This window comes from Rhinolophus hipposideros (genome assembly GCF_964194185.1).
Source record: "Rhinolophus hipposideros genome assembly, chromosome: 3".
Taxonomy (NCBI): domain Eukaryota; kingdom Metazoa; phylum Chordata; class Mammalia; order Chiroptera; family Rhinolophidae; genus Rhinolophus; species Rhinolophus hipposideros.
Window position 1 is genome coordinate 46,450,263 of NC_138049.1, and position 19,324 is coordinate 46,469,586.

General features: G+C 37.3%; 1 protein-coding gene across 2 annotated transcripts in view; it reads left to right on the plus strand.

The window, feature by feature from the left end:
- The window catches only part of AK9 (adenylate kinase 9), a 135,613-nt gene that overhangs the window by 40,875 nt on the left and 75,414 nt on the right, over positions 1–19,324 (plus strand). For both annotated transcript variants that reach the window (XM_081044575.1, XM_081044574.1), the window contains exons 10-13: positions 1,208–1,306; positions 2,990–3,129; positions 3,210–3,390; positions 7,011–7,155. In XM_081044575.1, the coding sequence (XP_080900701.1) occupies positions 1,208–1,306; positions 2,990–3,129; positions 3,210–3,390; positions 7,011–7,155 (565 nt within the window). The remainder of the gene's footprint in view (positions 1–1,207; positions 1,307–2,989; positions 3,130–3,209; positions 3,391–7,010; positions 7,156–19,324) is intronic.

A 19,324-nucleotide genomic window follows, 5' to 3' on the forward strand; every position in this document is an offset into this window, starting at 1 on the left:
ATAAAACCCGTGATTCACAATCCCGCCTCAAATACATTCCTCCTATAGTTTTGTCCTCTCAGTAACTGTTAAATCCATCCTTCTGGCTGCTTTTCTCTTTTTCTCACATCCCACATCCAATCCATCAAGTGTATACATCACGCTTCTCTTTCAAAGTATATTCAGAATTTGACCACTTTTTGCAACCTGGGACACACTTTCCTCAAGGAGAAGGCAGAAACTCCGATAGGCCTGGCTGAAACTTGCCAAGCCTGTTAGGGCCCCAGTTGTCTTAGGGCCCTGGCACTTCTGCCCACACTCTATTGGTCAAAACAAGTTGCACGGAAAAGCTGAACACCAGTCGATAGGGAAGTATACTCCACCCAACGTGAACTAGGGAATTAACAAGGGTAGGGAGGGAAGGGTAAATTGTGAGCAAAGAATACAATCTACCACAGATTGCTGTATACCAACAGGACTTTGTCTATCTCACCATCTCTCATCTCAGGCTCTGTTTCAGACTCTTCCACAGAGTGTCTAGGATTGCCTAAGCATTAGTTTCTAATGGCTGCCTTAATAAAGTATCATAAACTAGACAGAGATTTATTCTCTCACAGTTCTAAAGGTTAGAAGTCCAAACTTGAGGTGTTGGCAGGTACATGCTCCCTCCAAAATCTCTAGGGGAGGCTCCATCCTTGCTTCTTCTGGCTTCTGGTACCCCACCCCTCAAGTATCCATTGGCTGTGGCAGCATAACTCCAATATCTGCCTCTGTCGTCATATGGCTGTCTTCCCTCTGCCTAAAGAGGTCCCGTAGAGCAAGACCTCTAAGGACATGGATATTTGGGGACCAGAAGGCAGACTGTTATAGGTTGAATTGTGTTCCCCCAAAAGACTTTGAGGTCCTATCTATCCTCCAATAACTATGAATGTGACCTTATTTGGAAATAGGATCTGTTCAGACGTAATCAAGTTAAGATTCGGTCATAGTGAAGCTGGGTGGGCCCTCATACAATGTGACTGGTGTCCTTATAAGCAAAGAGCCTCAGCTGCGCAGGGAGAAGATAGTTATGTGACAACAAAGGCAGAGATTGGCCAAGGAACACCAAAGATTGCCAGCAAACAACCAGAAGCTAGGAAGAAGCGAGGAAGTATTCCACTCATGAGCTCATCACTTTTTCAGAATATTCAAATGCCAATGTATTTAAAGGTTTGTTCTTTAAATTTAGACAGTTATGGGTCGACTTAAATATCTGAACCTAAGAAGAGCAGCTATTTTAACTAAACTCCAGAGTGCAGAGGAAGAAATGAATGAGGCAATGGAAAATGTAAGTTATTTTTAACTGTTTGAAAGTGTACCTTTTTACTGTATGTTGTTACCTTAATTTGTATCCTATCAGGGTTTAAAAGGAGTTTCAGGATGCCTTTTACAAAAATGGATTTGATTTTTGAAAAGAAGCTATAATATTAGCACAATATTCTAATAAACACTAAATACAATAAAAGTTTTGAAACAAAGAAAAACAATAACAGCAGAACAACCAACCACAAAAATAAAGAGAAAGAAAACAACCAAGGGCACTTAAAAATTTTTGCAGTACCAAAAAAAGCAAAGACATAAAAGCCCACAGCTCTATAAGCATTCATTCATTCCTTCAATGATTCAACCAATTTGTTAGAATAACTGCTGGGTTCCTGTCACTGATGTACCCATATTAGGGATGTGATGGTGATCCATTTAATAATTGCTAAATGCTAGAAGGTCCACAGGGCTTGAGTGTATGTGGTGCTGAAGCAAGGACACACGGGGGCCTTAATTGGAGGATTCGATCTATTCTGGAAGGGAGAAGAGACCAGAGTTCATGCCTCTGCTGTTATTTTCCTGAGGTTTTCAGAAAGCAGCAAACACAAATGCATGTGTTTTCTGCCTTGTTTAACCAGAGGCAGTCCTGATTGTTTTTCAGACTGTATTATCCAACTCATTTAAAAACTCATCTTCTCGTTGCGCCTCAGCACCTGCTAGACATGTGGCTCTGGGGGCTTGATGTTGAGAGAGAAACATTGTCTGCTATTCAACACTTTTCCCAAGTTGGGACAGGAAATGGGATGATAAGGAAAGAGTGGCTGCCTCCTGACTTGACTGGATCATCGGTTGTAGACTCCATGGAGAAGCGGGGTAACCCCACTGAAGAGGTTCTCGGTTTCAAGCAGCTCCCCTAAGCTGACACATTCCTTTCCACTCAGCTGCTTCTCCCAGCCTTCAGTTGGGGACGTTCATGCAGCATCGCTGCACTGTACATGCCTCTTTGCTCTCTGATGCCGCAGCAGTCCCGGCAAAACCATGGCTCCCATTCTATAGCTCCCAATCAAGTCTGGAGCCAGTAATGTGAGATCCTTATCCGAAGGTGGGCGGGAGCCACCTGGACCCTGAAGTTGCCCACCATGCCATCTCTCTCCAGTTCTCTCATCTCCTGCTAAGGTGGTACAAGAACAGTGAACTTTTTAGCCATCTGTTTTCTATAGAGAATTGGTTCTTCACTTCTCTGGAGGTTACCAACAGAAAGGATTGCTGAGGGCAACTTTACATTTTAAGATGAATGAAAGAGCTAAGTAAATGCAAAAAATAATCAATGTCTAACATCTTACTATTTAAAAACTTAAATTGGCGAAGAATCTGGTACATTTTCAAACCTTTTTAATGAGAACTTTTCAGAGTCTGTTTTCTGAAACAGATAATAGAAAACACTCTATCTACTGTATGCTCATTCTACCTTATAATAGAAAATGCTCAGTAAAATTTAAACAAGATCTTATAACAGAAATGGAAACTATTTGTCTATTAAATTTTGGACAAGTACAGAATGGTTGCAATTAAGAAAAAAAGCCAAATTTGCTTTCTAAATGATTTCTTAAGTAGTAAAGCACTATCAAACAAGAAATGAAATACTTACTATTGTTCATTTCAGCAAAACTTATGTCCACATATTTAATGTAGTATTTATTATTAACAGGATGAGCTGTTCCGTACTCTTGCATCTTGTAAACATATTGCACCAAGATACAGATGGCAGAGAAGCAGATGGGGACGGACCTGTCCCGTGAGTTTAAAAGAAGGTAACATTCACCTAGGATTGCCAGACTTTTGTGTAAGGTACGTAAGATTTTTAGAACTTCATTTTTTAACTTGCCCATACCTCTTTTCAGTTGTTTATGATTATGACATATTTTAAGTTTTCTAGGTAAAATATACTGTCTGTCATCAGAAGAAACATTTAAAAAATTTTTATTGAACCCACGTCCCTATCTCCTTCCACCTATGCCAGCACCACCATTTAAAGTATTCATATTTGGACCTCAATCTTCAGGGAAAACAACACTTAGCAATTTGCTTGCAGACCATTACAAAGGAAAGGTAACTATTTGGCTAGCTGGCTAGCTTTCTACCTATCTATAACTAATTACAATTTGTAGGATTTGTACTCAGTTTTCTGAATTTTACACTGTCAGTGGGGTAATTGTTCCACTGGGTTTGGAGTGGGTAAGGCATCCTCCTTGCTGTTGATTGTAGCTTCAGACCATAGCCCCTCCCTGATTCCCAGAAGCCCCCAGATTTAACTGTTACATCATGTAGACGATGCCACCCATTACCTCTCTTGCTTCCACTGGTCTGCCGCTTCCTGGATTATACCCCTCTTGGTTCAGTGTCACTCTCTCCACATTCTCACTCCTGTCATAATTCTTGATAATTTTAGTATCTACAAAGATGACCCTCCCAAGCCCCTGGCCTGTCAATTCATTGACCTCTCCCACCTGCTCTCCACCCTCAGTAAGTGAATTATTTTTAGCTTGGATCTCAGCGGTAGCTGTGGAGGTGGTAAGAAGCGGGTAGACTTGGGATAGCATTTGACGATGGATTGAAATACAAAGGAACTGTATGTATTTGCCAGGTGGCGAGAGTATAGGGTGTGAAAGGAGGAATGGCACAATATGAATGGCGGAAAACGTAGTCAGAGTAACACAGGTCCTGGGAAGGAGTTTGAATTTATTCTAAGTGCTACTGAATTCTTTTAAACACAGGGGTAACATTTTTATTTGCTTTTAACTTTTTTATTGTAAAATATGGCAAACATATAGAAAAGTGAAGCTCACTGAATTATCACAAAACAAACCCTCATGTAACCACCACCCAGGTCAAATATGGAATGTTGCCAGCACTCCAGAAGCCCCCCTCATGCCTCTTCCCAGTACCAGTCCTCTTACTCCTTCCACAGAGGTAACCACTGCCCTGAACTTTATGATATTCACTTCTTTACTTTTCTTTTATGGTTTTACCATGTAAACATACATCCAAATACCATAGGTTAGTTTGGCACCCTTTTCTTTTAACTTTGTAGGCTTAAACAATGTATGTTCTTGGTGCCTGACTTCTTTCACTTAACATTATGATTGTGATATTTACACATTATTTGTGCATGTTGTTGCACATAACTATAGTTTATTCATTTTTTATTGTTCTACTGTATTATATTGATTGAATTATAATTTGTCCATTTGGATGTCAATACAAATTGGGTTAATTCCAGTTTGGGTTATTATGAGTAATATTGCTATAAACATTCTTATACATGTCTGTCAGTGCACATGTGCATATCTTTATAAATATTTTAGAGGTATATCTAGGGGTAAAATTTCTGGCACACAGGGTCATATGCATATGTTCAATTTGTATAGATAATGCCAAACTGTTTTCCAAACTATTCTACTGATTTGCAGTCCTGTCAGCAATGTATGAGAGTTCTGTTATTTCACATTCCTGCCAACTTTTGTTATGGGCAGTCTTTCTGATTTTAGCCATTCTAATAGATTTATCTCACTATGGTTTTAATTTGCATTTCCCTGATAACTAATGAGGTTGAACATTAAATGAACATGTTTATTTATCATTCAGATATTCTCTTTCTGAAGTGTTTGTTCAAGTCTCTTGCCCATTTTTAAATATTTTTTTTTCAATTACAGTTGACATACAGTATTATATTAGTTTCAGATGTACAATACAGTGATAAAACATTTATATAAGTCATGAAGCGATCACCCTGATAAATCTAGTACTCTTCTCACACCATACATACTCATTACAATATTATTGATTATATTCCCTATGCTGTACTTTATATCCCCGTGAATATTTTAGTGAAAAAATGCATCATCCTCTTCATTTAAAGCAAGTCATTAAGTCCTGCCTAAACTGAAGAGGGGGGAATTAGACTCCATCTTCTGAAGGGAGGAGTGTTCAAGGATTTGTGGACATGTTTTAAAACCATCACAACGTGTCAGACAACGTATCATTTTAACACAGAAAGAGTTCTTACAAATCAATATGCAGATGAAGCCCCAATGGAAAAAATAGCAAACAGATGATTTACAAAATAACAGATAAAAATAGCCATTAAACAGAAAGACACCAAAAAACCAGTTATATCTTGTCAATCTCATTATTAGAATTGAAGGATCACTGTTAACACCCAATATTGGTGTGTGACTAAAATGGGGAAAAGGACATTCTCATATACTGCTGGTGAGAGTATAACCATTAGGGAAGGCAATTAGGAATATGTATAAAAGCCTAAAATTCACGTATATCATTTGAACTGGCAATTCTATTTTATAGATTTTCCCTAAAGGAACTATCAGACAAAGATATATACATAACTGTATTCATCATAGTCTAGTTTATGATAGCAAAATCATGTATACTTAAATATATATTATTGGTATTTTAGTTAAATAAATTGTAATATATTCACCTAATACAATACTGTGCATCTACTAAAAAATGATGGTGTAGATATATATTTATTGGCATGGAGTAAAGTAATATAAGCATTTTGAAGAAAAGCCAAAATGGAATCTAGAAGTATGGAAATACATAAACTTAAAAGGCATATAGAAATTGATTTCTAACAATTCAGTATGAAGTATATTATCTACTTGATAATATATATCAGAATATATATAAATTCTAATCTTTTAAATGGGCAAAAGTTGACATTTGCTCAAAGACAGAATATAAGTGAATGACCGATAAGCAAATAAAAAGAAGTTCAAAATTGCTGGTGACTAGGGAAATGTAAATTTAAACTACAATTAGACACTTCTTCAGAACGGTTAAAATTTAAAAGATTCACAAACCAAGTGTTGGTGATGATGTAGGATAACTGCTAGTTCCATACATTGCTGGTAGGGAAATAAAATAGTTCAACTACTTTGGAAATAGTTTAATGGTTTATTGTAAAGTCAAATATACACTTACCATATGACCCAGTAATTCCACTCCTAGATATTTATCCAAGGAAAATGAAAACATACGTCCACAAAAAGATTTCTTCATAAATGTTAATTACTACTTTGTTTATAATAGCCAAAAACTGGAAACAACCCAAATGTCCATCAATAACTAAAAGAATAAGAACTGGTATATTCATATAATAATACTACTCAACAATAAAAACTAACAGATTACTGATACATACAATTACACTGATGGATCTCAAAAACATTATGATAAAGGGGAAAAGCTTGGAAAAGATTACACACTGTATGGTGCCATTTATGTGAAATTCAGAAAACAGAAAGTGGTTGCCAGAAGCCAGGAACTGACTATAAAGAAGCATGAGGGAACTTTGTGGGGTAATATCTTGCTTGTAGTTGTTATTATGTGTATGTATTTGTAAAAACTCATAAAACTGTATACTTGAAGTTGGTACCTTTTTTGTATGTAAATTATACACACAAAATTGACTTTAAAAATATATATGTAACTTGAATATATATTACATGATATATATAAATATATAATCCTACATGAAAAACGTGACTGAATTCTGTGAAAGCAAGTACTCAAAAATCCAGTGAATTCTGAAAATAACATACTTCAAGCAGCACTAAAATTTTTGAGATATAGATATAGATGAACAATGTGTTAAATTTCATGGTAACTTGTGCTTATTTGGTTTTCTCAAATATTCTTTGCAGGTAGTTGACTATGCCAAACTTGTTCAACCGCGTTTTGATGAAGCCCTTGAAACATTGACAAAAAATACTATAGCTGAGGCCACTGAAGCAGCTATTAAAACTGTGAAAGAACGGCTTCTCACAGAACTAGAAGCTGAAAAACAAGGTGACCCATCTTTTTAAAATGTGCTTGTTAAGGTTAAGCCTGGCTACCTGAGGGCAAGGACGTGGTTCACTCGTCTTGATATCTCTGGCACCTGGCGAAGAAATGAGTATACATACACCTGATTCATAAACAGAAAAAATTTCAATTCTAGACTTCTAAGGAAAGGAATCAGAAAGAGCTTCCAAGTTTATATTTCTTTACTTTTATGAGTCAGCTTACTGGCCAGTGACTGAGCAGAACTTGTACCTTTAACTGCACCAATTGTGACACCACCACCAACTCCACCTGACTCATGGAGTTTGCTGTTGTTGCTGCTATTGTTGTTGTTTGGGGCTTCTGTATCAGCTCTGATTGTAAATTATATCTTTCTGTTTGGGGAATATCAATTTTAAATGCAAAATGTTATCAATCGGTGAAACTGGAAGAAGTCTTAGTGGTCAATTGAAACAATTCTCCAACTTTACAGATGAGAAAACTGAGGCACATGGAGGTTAAATGGCTTCCTGCACTGGGCTGGTAGCATAGCTGAGACTTGAACCCTCGTTTCCAAAATCCCAGTGTTCTTTCTTTTTTTTTCTTTTTTTTTATTATTTTTTTAATTTATTGTTAATGAAATTACATAATTTCAGGTGTACAATTCTGTATTACATCATCTATAATTCCCATTGTGTGTTCACCACCCAGAGTCAGTTCTCCTTCCATCACCATATATTTCATCCCCCTTACCCTCATCTCCCTCCCCCCACCCCTTTACTCTCTGGTAACCACTAAACTATTGTCTGTGTCTATGAGTTTTTCTTTCTCATTTGTTTGTCTTGTTCTTTTTGGTTTATATACCACATATCAGTGAAATCATAGGGGTCTCTGCTTTTTCTGTCTGACTTATTTCACTTAGCATTATACTCTCAAGATCCATCCATGTTGTCACAAATGCTCCTATATCATCTTTCCTTAACACCGAATAGTATTCCATTGTGTGTATATACCACACTTCTTTATCCATTCATCTATCGAAGGACATTTTGGTGGTTTCCTTGTCTTGGCCACCGTAAACAAAGCTGCAATGAACATTGGAGCACACGTGTCTTTATGTATAAATGATTTCAAATTCTTTGGGTAGATACCTAGGAGAGGGATTGCTGGGTCATATGGTAATTCTATTCTTAATTTTTTGAGGAACCTCCACACTGCCTTCCATAGCGGCTGCACCAGTCTGCATTCCCACCAACAGTGTATGAGGGTTCCTTTTTCTCCACAGCCTCTCCAACACTTGTTGTTATTTGTCTTGTTGATGATAGCCAGTCTGACTGGGGTGAGGTGATATCTCATTGTGGTTTTTATTTGCATTTCTCTGATGATTAGTGATGTTGAACATTTTTACATATGTCTATTTGCCATTTCTATGTCCTCTTTGGAGAAATGTCTCTTCAGGTCCTCTGCCCATTTTTCAATTGGGTTGTTTGTTTTTTTGTTGTTGAGTTTCATGAGTTCCTTGTATATTTTTGATATTAGACCCTTATTGGAGGAACTGTTTGCAAAAATCTTCTCCCATTCAGTCGGTTGCCTCTTTATTTTGTTGATGGTTTCTTTTGCTGTGCAAAAGATATAGTCCCATTAGTTTATTTTAACTTTTACTTCCATTGCCTTTGGAGTCAAATTCATAAAATGCTCTTTGAACCCAAGGTCTATAAGTTTAGTACCTATGTTTTCTTCTATGCAGTTTATTGTGTCAGGTCTTATGCTTAAGTCTTTGATCCATTTTGAATTAATTTTGGTACATGGTGACAGATAACAGTCCAGTTTCATTCTTTTCCACGTGGCTATCCAATTCTCCCAGTACCATTTATTGAAGAGGCTATCTTTCCTCCATTGTATGTTTTTAGCTTCTTTGTCAAAAATTATCTGTCCATGTTTCTGTGGTTTTATTTCTGGGTTCTCAATTCTATTCCATTGGTCTGTGTGTCTGTTTTTCTGCCAATACCATGCTGTTTTGATTATTGTAGCCCTGCAGTACAAGCTAAAGTCAGGCAGTGTGATACCTCCAGCATTGTTCTTTTTTCTTAAGATTGCTTTGGCTATTCAGGGTCTTTTGTGGTTCCAAACAAATCTGATGATTTTTTGTTCTATTTCTTTAAAAACTGCCATTGGGATTTTGATGGGGATTGCATTAAATCTGTATATTGCTTTGGGTAACATGGCCATTTTAGCTATGTTGATTCTTCCAATCCATGAGCATGGAATGTCTTTCCATTTCTTTGTGTCATCTTCAATTTCTTTCAAAAATGTCTTATAGTTTTCAGCATATAAATCCTTCACATCCTTGGTTAAGTTTATTCCTAGGTATTTTATTCTTTTTGCTGCAATTGCAAAGGGAATTGTTTTTTGTATTTCTTTTTCTGAGATTTCATTGTTAGTATATAGGAGTGCAATGGACTTTTGTACATTCACTTTGTAGCCAGCAACTTTACTGTATTCATTGAATGTTTCTAACAGCTTTTTGGTGGAGTCTTCAGGGTTTTCTACATATAGCATCATGTCATCTGCAAAGAGTGATATTTTAACTTCTTCATTCCCAATTTGGATGCCTTTTATTTCTTTCTCTTGCCTGATGGCTCTGGCAAGGACTTCCAACACTATGTTGAAAAGCAGAGGTGATAGGGGACAGCCCTTTCGTGTTCCTGAACGTCGAGCAAAGGGCTTCAGTTTTTCACCATTAATTATGAGGTTAGCTGAGGGCTTGTCATAGATGGCCTTTATTACGTTAAGGTATTTTCCTTCTATACCTATTTTATTAAGTGTTTTAATCATAAATGGATGTTGTATCTTGTCAAATGCTTTTTCTGCATCAATTGATATAATCATATGATTTTTGTCCTTTATTTTGTTTATGTGATGTATCACATTGATGGATTTGCGGATGTTGAACCATCCTTGTGCCCCAGGGATGAACCCCACTTGGTCATGATGAATAATCTTTTTAATGCATTGTTGTATTCGATTTGCTAGAATTTTGTTTAGGATTTTTGCATCAATATTCATCAGAGATATAGGTCTGTAGTTTTCTTTTTTTGTGTTGTCCTTACCAAGTTTTGGTATCAGGGTAATGTTGGCCTCATAAAATGAGTTAGGGAGTACTGACTCTTCTTCAATTTTTTGGAAGAGTTTGAGCAGGATTGGTATTAGATCCTGTTTGAAGATTTGGTAGAATTCACTAGTGAAGCCATCTGGTCCCAGACTTGTGCTTTTGGGAAGGTTTTGGATAACTGATTCAATTTCTTTACTGGCGATCGGTCTGTTTAGATTTTCCAGTTCTTCATGGTTCAGCCTTGGAAGGCTATATGTTTCTAAGAAGTTGTCCATTTCTTCTAGGTTATTGAATTTGGTGGTATATAGTCCTTCATAGTATTCTTGAAAGATCCTTTGTATTTCTGTGGTGTCTGTGATAACTTCCCCTTTTTCATTTCTGATTTTGTTAATTAGTGTCTTCTCTCTTTTTATCTTAGTGAGTCTAGCCAAGGGTTTGTCAATTTTATTAATTTTTTCAAAGAACCAGCTCTTTGTCACATTAATTTTTTCTATTGTCTTTTTGTTCTCTATTTCATTGAGCTCTGCTCTGATTTTTGTTATTTCCTTTCTTCTGCTGACCTTGTTCTTCTTTTTCTAGTTCTTTTTTTTTTTTTTTTTTTTTTTTTTTTTTTTTTTAATTAATTTTATTGGGGTGACAATTGTTAGTAAATTTACATAGATTTCAGGTGTACAATTCTGTATTACATCGTCTATAAATCCCATTGTGTGTTCACCACCCAGAGTCAGTTCTCCTTCCATCACCATATATTTGATCCCCTTTACCCTCATCACCCACCCCCCACCCCCTTACCCTCTGGTAACCACTAAATTATTGTCTGTGTCTATGAGTTTTTGTTTCTCATTTGTTTGTCTTGTTCTTTTTGGTTTATATACCACATATCAGTGAAATCATAGGGTTCTCTGCTTTTTCTGTCTGACTTATTTCACTTAGCATTATTCTCTCGAGGTCCATCCATGTTGTCACAAATGCTCCTATATCATCTTTCCTTAACGCCGAATAGTATTCCATTGTGTATATGTACCACAACTTCTTTATCCATTCATCTATCGAAGGACATTTTGGTTGTTTCCATGTCTTGGCCACCGTAAACAAAGCTGCAATGAACATTGGAGTACACGTGTCTCTATAGAGAAATGCTTTTATATTTTTGGGGTAGATACCCAGGAGAGCGATTGCTGGGTCATATGGTAATTCTATTCGTAATTTCTTGAGGAACCTCCACACTGCCTTCCATAGCGGCTGCACCAGTCTGCATTCCCACCAACAGTGTATGAGGGTTCCTTTTTCTCCACAGCCTCTCCAACACTTGTTACTATTTGTTTTGTTGATGAAAGCCATTCTGACTGGGGTGAGGTGATATCTCATTGTGGTTTTCATTTGCATTTCTCTGATGATTAGCGATGTTGAGCATTTTTTCATATGTCTATTTGCCATTTGTATATCCTCTTTGGAGAAATGTCTCCTCAGGTCCTCTGTCCATTTTTCAATTGGGTTGTTTGTTTTTTTGTTGTTGAGTTTCATGAGTTCCTTGTATATTTTGGATATTAGCCCCTTATCAGAGGAACTGTTTGCGAAAATCTTCTCCCATTCAGTTGGTTGCCTCATTATTTTGTCAATAGTTTCTTTTGCTGTGCAGAAGCTTTTCAGTTTCATATAATCCCATTTGTTTATTTTAGTTTTTACTTCCATTGCCTTTGGAGTCAAATTCATAAAATGCTCTTTGAACCCAAGGTCCATAAGTTTAGTACCTATGTTTTCTTCAATGCAGTTTATTGTGTCAGGTCTTATGCTTAAGTCTTTGATCCATTTTGAATTAATTTTGGTACATGGTGACAGATAGCAGTCCAGTTTCATTCTTTTGCACGTAGCTATCCAATTCTGCCAGCACCATTTATTGAAGAGGCTGTCTTTCGTCCATTGTATGTTTTTAGCTTCTTTGTCAAAAATTATCTGTCCATATTTATGTGGTTTTATTTCTGGGTTCTCAATTCTATTCCATTGGTCTATGTGTCTGTTTTTCCGCCAATACCAAGCTGTTTTGATTATTGTAGCCCTGTAGTACAAGGAAAAATCAGGGAGTGTGATACCTCCAGTATTGTTCTTTTTTTTTAATATTGCTTTGGCTATTCGGGGTCTTTTGTGGTTCCAAACAAATCTGATGATTTTTTGTTCTATTTCTTTAAAAAATGCCATTGGGATTTTAATGGGGATTGCATTAAATCTGTATATGGCTTTGGGTAATATGGCCATTTTAACTATGTTGATTCTTCCAATCCATGAGCACGGAATGTCTTTCCATTTCTTTGTGTCTTCTTCAATTTCTTTCAAAAATGTCTTATAGTTTTCAGCATATAAATCCTTCACATCCTTGGTTAAGTTTATTCCTAGGTATTTTATTCTTTTTGCTGCAATTGCAAAAGGAATTGTTTTTTCTATCTCTTTTTCTGAGATTTCATTGTTGGTATATAGGAAAGCAATGGACTTTTGTACGTTGATTTTGTAGCCAGCAACTTTACTGTATTCATTGATTGTTTCTAATAGCTTTTTGGTGGAGTCTTTAGGGTTTTCTATATATAGCATCATGTCATCTGCAAAGAGTGACAATTTAACTTCTTCATTCCCAATTTGGATGCCTTTTATTTCTTTCTCTTGCCTGATAGCTCTGGCGAGGACTTCCAACACTATGTTGAAAAGCAGAGGTGATAGGGGACAACCTTGTCGTGTTCCTGAACGTAGAGCAAAGGGCTTCAGCTTTTCACCATTAATTATGAGATTAGCTGAGGGCTTGTCGTATATGGCCTTTATTATGTTGAGGTATTTTCCTTCTATACCAATTTTAGTAAGTGTTTTAATCATAAATGGATGTTGTATCTTATCAAATGCTTTTTCTGCATCAATTGATAGAATCATATGATTTTTGTCCTTTATTTTGTTTATGTGATGTATCACATTGATGGATTTGCGAATGTTGAACCATCCTTGTGCCCCGGGGATGAACCCCACTTGGTCGTGATGAATAATCTTTTTAATGCATTGTTGTATTCGATTTGCTAGAATTTTGTTTAGGATTTTAGCATCTGTATTCATCAGAGATATAGGTCTGTAGTTTTCTTTTTTTGTGTTGTCCTTACCAGGTTTTGGTATCAGGGTAATGTTGGCCTCATAAAATGAGTTAGGGAGTACTGACTGTTCTTCAATTTTTTGGAAGAGTTTGAGCAGGATTGGTATTAGATCCTCTTTGAAGGTTTGGTAGAATTCACTGGTGAAGCCATCTGGTCCAGGACTTTTGATTTTGGGAAGGTTTTTGATGACTGATTCAATTTCGTTACTGGTGATCGGCCTGTTAAGATTTTCCAGTTCTTCATGATTCAGCCTTGGAAGGCTATATGTTTCTAAGAACTTGTCCATTTCTTCTAAGTTATTAAATTTGGTGGCATATAGTCCTTCATAGTATTCTTGGATAATCCTTTGTATTTCTGTGGTGTCCGTGATAACTTCCCCTTTTTCATTTCTGATTTTGTTAATTAGTGTCTTCTCTCTTTTTATCTTAGTGAGTCTAGCCAAGGGTTTGTCGATTTTGTTAATCTTTTCAAAGAACCAGCTTTTTGTCACATTAATTTTTTCTATTGTCTTTTTGTTCTCTATTTCATTTAGTTCTGCTCTGATTTTTGTTATTTCCTTTCTTCTGCTGACCTTGGGTTTCGCTTGTTCTTCTTTTTCTAGTTTTTTAAGGTGTAACATGAGGTTATTTATTTGGGATTTTTCTTGTTTCTTGAGATAGGCCTGTAATGATATAAATTTCCCTCTTAAAACTGCTTTCGCGGCATCCCAAAAATTTTGGTAAGATGTATTTTCATTGTCATTTGTTTCTATGTATCTTTTGAGCTCTCCTCTAATTTCTTCTTTGACCCAGTCGTTCTTTAAAAGTATGTTGTTTAATCTCCATGTATTTGTGTTTTTTCCTGCTTTCTTTTTGCAGTTGATATCCAATTTCAAAGCTTTGTGATCAGAGAATATGCTTGGTATGATTTCAATCTTCTTAAATTTGCTGAGGCTGATTTTGTGTCCCAATATATGGTCTATCCTTGAGAATGTTCCATGTACACTAGAAAAGAATGTATAGTCTGATGTTTTAGGATGAAGTGCTCTATATATATCAATGATGTCCATATCATCTAATGTGTCATTTAGGGCTGCGATTTCATTATTTATCTTCTGTTTGGATGATCTATCCATAGCTGTCAATGATGTATTTAAGTCCCCTAGTATAATTGTGTTTTGGTCAATTTCTCCCTTTAGTTCTGTTAGTAGTTGCTTGGTATATTTCGGTGCTCCCTGATTGGGGGCATAAATATTGATGACTGTTATGTCTTCTTGTTGTATAGTCCCCTTTACCATTATGAAATGTCCATCTTTGTCTCTTGTTATCTTTTTCACCCTGAAGTCTGTTTCATCGGAAATCATTATGGCAACACCTGATTTTCTCTGGGTACCATTTGCTTGGAGTGTCAATTTCCACCCTTTCACTTTGAGTCTATGCTTGTCCTTGTAGCTGAGATGTGTCTCTTGGAGACAGCATATGGTTGGGTTTAGTTTTTTGATCCAATCTGCTACTCTGTGTCTCTTTATTGGTGAGTTCAGTCCATTTACATTTAGGGTGATTATTGATATGTGAGGATTTCCTGTCATTCTGTCTTTAGTTTTCTGGTAAGGCTGTGTCTCCATTGTTTCTTTGCCTTTTTGTTGTTGTCTGTTATTTCTGTGTGGTGGTATTCTATGATGTTTCCCTCTGTTTCTTCTTTTATTACAGTATATATTTCAGATTTGGATGTTTTTTGAGTGGTTACCCTTGAGTTTATGTAAAAGAAAGTTTGATATTTAGAGTATTCCAGTTTCTTCAGTACGCTTACTTTCTCTATTCCCATATTCCAGTTCAGGCCTTTACGCTCCCCCTTTTTCTGTTTTGGTTGCCACAAGTTGTCCCTGTTGATGGTGGTCTAATAGCCTCCTTTAGTATTTCTTGTAGTGCAGGTCGTGTATTAGAAAATTCCCTCAGCTTCTGGATGTCTGGAAAGGTCTTTATTCCTCCTTCATATCTAAAGGAGATCTTTGCTGGATATATTATTCTTGGCTCATGATTTCTCTCTTTCAATAGTTTGAATATTTGGTTCCATTCCCTCCTAGCTTGTAGAGTTTCTGCTGAAAAATCTGATGATAATCTAATGGGCTTTCCTTTGTAAGTTACCGTCTTCTTTTCCCTGGCTGCCTTGAGGATTCTTTCTTTGTCATTGATTTTAGACAGCTTCAATACAATGTGCCTTGGTGAAGGCCTGTTGGGATTGAGGTAATTAGGTGTTCTATTTGCTTCTTGGATTCGAGGATCCAGTTCTGTCCACAAGTTTGGGAAGTTCTCATTGACGATTTGTTTGAATATATTCTCTGTTCCCTTCCCTCTTTCTTCTCCTTCTGGTATGCCCATTATTCTTATATTGCTCTTTCTGATGGAGTCAGAAAGTTCTTGTAGAGTTCTTTCATTTCTTTTAAGTCTCAAGTCTCTTTCTTCTTCCCTCTGTGTAAATTCCAGGTTCCTATCTTCGATGTCACTGATTCTTTCCTCCATCTGGTCAACTCTACTACCTAAGCTGGATATTTTATTGTTAATTTCTTCTATTGAGTTCTTAATCTCCAGAAATTCTATTTGGTTCTTTTTCAAGATTTCAATCTCTTTTGTAAAATGCTCATGGTGTTCTTTGATTGTGTTTCTGAGTTCATTAAACTGCCTTTCTGTGTTTTCTTGCATCTCGTTCAGTTTTTTCAGAATTGCGATCTTGAATTCTCTGTCATTTAAATCACAAAGGTCCATATCTCTAAATTCCTTTTCTGGAGACTTTTCACTTTCTTTCTGAGCTATCTTGTTGCCTTGGTTATTCATGGCAATCACTGATTTACTATTTCTCTTCCTAGACATCTACAGGAGTGTCTTCTGCAACAGGTTGATAGGTATGCGAAGAGCTTTTGGAGTTCCAAAGCTCTTTCTGCACCAGATTCAGAGCCCGTTTGTTTCAGCAGTTCTGTTTACTCCTGCAGGGATCCTCCCAGATAGGTGGGGCCAGGGGCGGGGTGAGTTGTGAGAGGTGGCCCAAAGCAATGGCGGCGACCACCACCACAGCCAGTCCTGCTTCCACAGCTCCCTCCCCTTTGCCGGAACTAGTTGAGCTGCGAATTTGTATCTGCGGTCCACAGTTCTCAGAGCAGCAAATATTCTGTCCTTTGATCCGACACTGCTACTTTATCGCTTCTAGCACCGGGCAGGTGGGGGCGGGGCGAGCTCTGGGAGGGTAGGGAGGGGGCGGCTAGTCTCCGTGCATAAGGCTTCCGTTCTCCGCTCGGCAGTGAGGGCTTAACCCACCGATTTCAGCCCTCTTCCCTCAGTCTTTGCTCCGAGGTCTGCCGTGAGCGAGCGTTGGGTTCAGCGGTTTTGTATGCTGCCCCCTCAGCCCTTTGTGCCGTAAGCGGAGCCCTAGCAGTCCGAGTCCTTCCCTCTCCCGCAGCGGCGGTAGTTCCCGGGAGCAGCGGGCTCCGAGCACTGAGCTAGGTCTGTGTCCTGCGCCCGCGCGGCTCCGTCTCCGCACTTCTCCTCTCCCTCCTCCCCCGCTTGCGCGATTCACCCACCTGGAGGTGAATTCAGTAGTCGGCCTCTTCGTCTTCCCTGTCTGCTGTGCAAGGAGTCCTTTGTGGAGTTATTGTTGTCCGATTCGTTGTAACTTCCAGGGGAGCGTTACAGAGGCTCACCTCACGCCGCCATTTTTCTGAAATTCCTTTTTCTAGTTCTTTAAGGTGTAACATGAGGTTATTTATTTGGGATTTTTCTTATTTCTTGAGATAGGCCTGTAATGACATAAATTTCCCTCTTAAAACTGCTTTCGCTGCATCCCCAAAATTTTGGTAGGATGTATTTTCATTGTCATTTGTTTCTATGTATCTTTTGATATCTCCTCTAATTTCTTCCTTGACCCAGTCGTTCTTTAAAAGTATGTGGTTTGATCTCCATATATTTGTGTTTTTTCCTGCTTTCTTTTCACAGTTGATATCCAATTTCAAAGCCTTGTGATCAGAGAATATGCTTGGTATGATTTCAATCTTCTTAAATTTGCTGAGGCTGCTTTTATGCCCCAATATATGGTCTATCCTTGAGAATGTTCCATGTACACTCGAAAAGAATGTATAATCTGATGTTTTAGGATGAAGTGCTCTATATATATCAATGATGTCCATATCATCTAATGTGTCATTTAGGGCTGCTATTTCATTATTTATTTTCTGTTTGGATGAGCTATCCATAGCTGTCAATGATGTATTTAAGTCCCCTAGTATAATTGTGTTTTGGTCAATTTCTCCCTTTAGTTCTGTTAGTAGTTGCTTGGTATATTTTGGTGCTCCCTTATTGGGGGCATAAATGTTGATGACTGTTATGTCTTCTTGTTGTATAGTCCCCTTTACCATTATGAAATGTCCATCTTTGTCTCTTGTTATCTTTTTCACCCTGAAGTCTGTTTCATCTGATATCATTATGGCTACACCTGATTTTCTCTGGGTACCATTTGCTTGGAGTGTACCATTTGCGTGGAGTGAAATTTCCACCCTTTCACTTTGAGTCTATGCTTGTCCTTGTCGCTGAGATGTGTCTCTTGGAGACAACATATGGTTGGGTTTAGTTTTTTGATCCAATCTGCTACTCTGTGCCTTTTTATTGGTGAGTTCAGTCCATTTACATTTAGGGTGATTATTGATACGTGAGGATTTCCTGTCATTCTATCTTTAGTTTTCTGGTAAGGCTGTGTCTCCATTGTTTCTTTGCCTGTTTGTTTTGTCTATTATTTCTATGTGGTGGTATTCTATGATGTTTCCCTCTGTTTCTTCTTTTATTACAGTATATATTTCAGTTCTGGATTTTTTTTGAGTGATTACCCTTAAGATTATGTAAAAGAAAGTTTGATATTTAGAGTATTCCAGTTTCTTCAGCACGCTTAGTTTCTCCATTCCCATATTCCGGTTCGGGCCTTTACTCTCTTTATGTTTTGGTTGCCACAAATTGTCCCTGTTGATGGTGGTCGAATAGCCTCCTTTGGTATTTCTTGTAGTGCAGGTCGTGTATTAGAAAATTCCCTCAGCTTCTGGATGTCTGGAAAGGTCTTTATTCCTCCTTCATATCTAAAGGATATCTTTGCTGGATATATTATTCTTGGTTCATGATTTCTGTCTTTCAATAGTTTGAATATTTGGTTCCACTCCCTCCTGGCTTGTAGAGTTTCTGCTGAAAAATCTGATGATAACCTAATGGGCTTTCCTTTGTAGGTTACCGTCTTCTTTTCCCTGGCTGCCTTGAGGAGTCTTTCTTTGGTGTTAATTTTCGACAGCTTCAATACAATGTGCCTTGGAGAAGGCCTGTTGGGATTGAGGTAATTAGGTGTTCTATTTGCTTCTTGGATTCGAGGATCCAGTTCTGTCCACAAATTTGGGAAGTTCTCGTTAACAATTTCTTTAAATATATTCTCTGTTCCCTTCTCTCTTTCTTCTCCTTCTGGTATGCCCATTATTCTTATATTGCTCTTTCTGATAGAGTCAGAAAGTTCTTGTAGAGTTCTTTCATTTCTTTTAAGTCTCAAGTCTCTTTCTTCTTCCATCTGTGTAATTTCCAGGTTTCTATCTTCGATGTCACTGATTCTTTCCTCCAGCTGGTCAACTCTACTACCTAAGCTGGTTATTTCATTCTTAATTTCTTCTATTGAGTTCTTAATCTCCAGAAATTCCATTTTGTTCTTTTTGAAAATTTCAATCACTTTCGTAAAATGCTCATGTTGTTCTTTGATTGCGTTTGTGAGTTCATTAAATTGCCTTTCTGTGTTTTCTTGAATCTCTTTGAGGTTTTTCAGAACTGCAATCTTGAATTCTCTATCACTTAAGTCACATATTTCCATATCTTTAAGTTCCTTTTTGGAGACTTTTCACTTTCTTTCTGAACTGTCTTGTTGCCTTGGTTATTCATGGCAATTACTGATTTATTATTTCTCTTCCTAGACA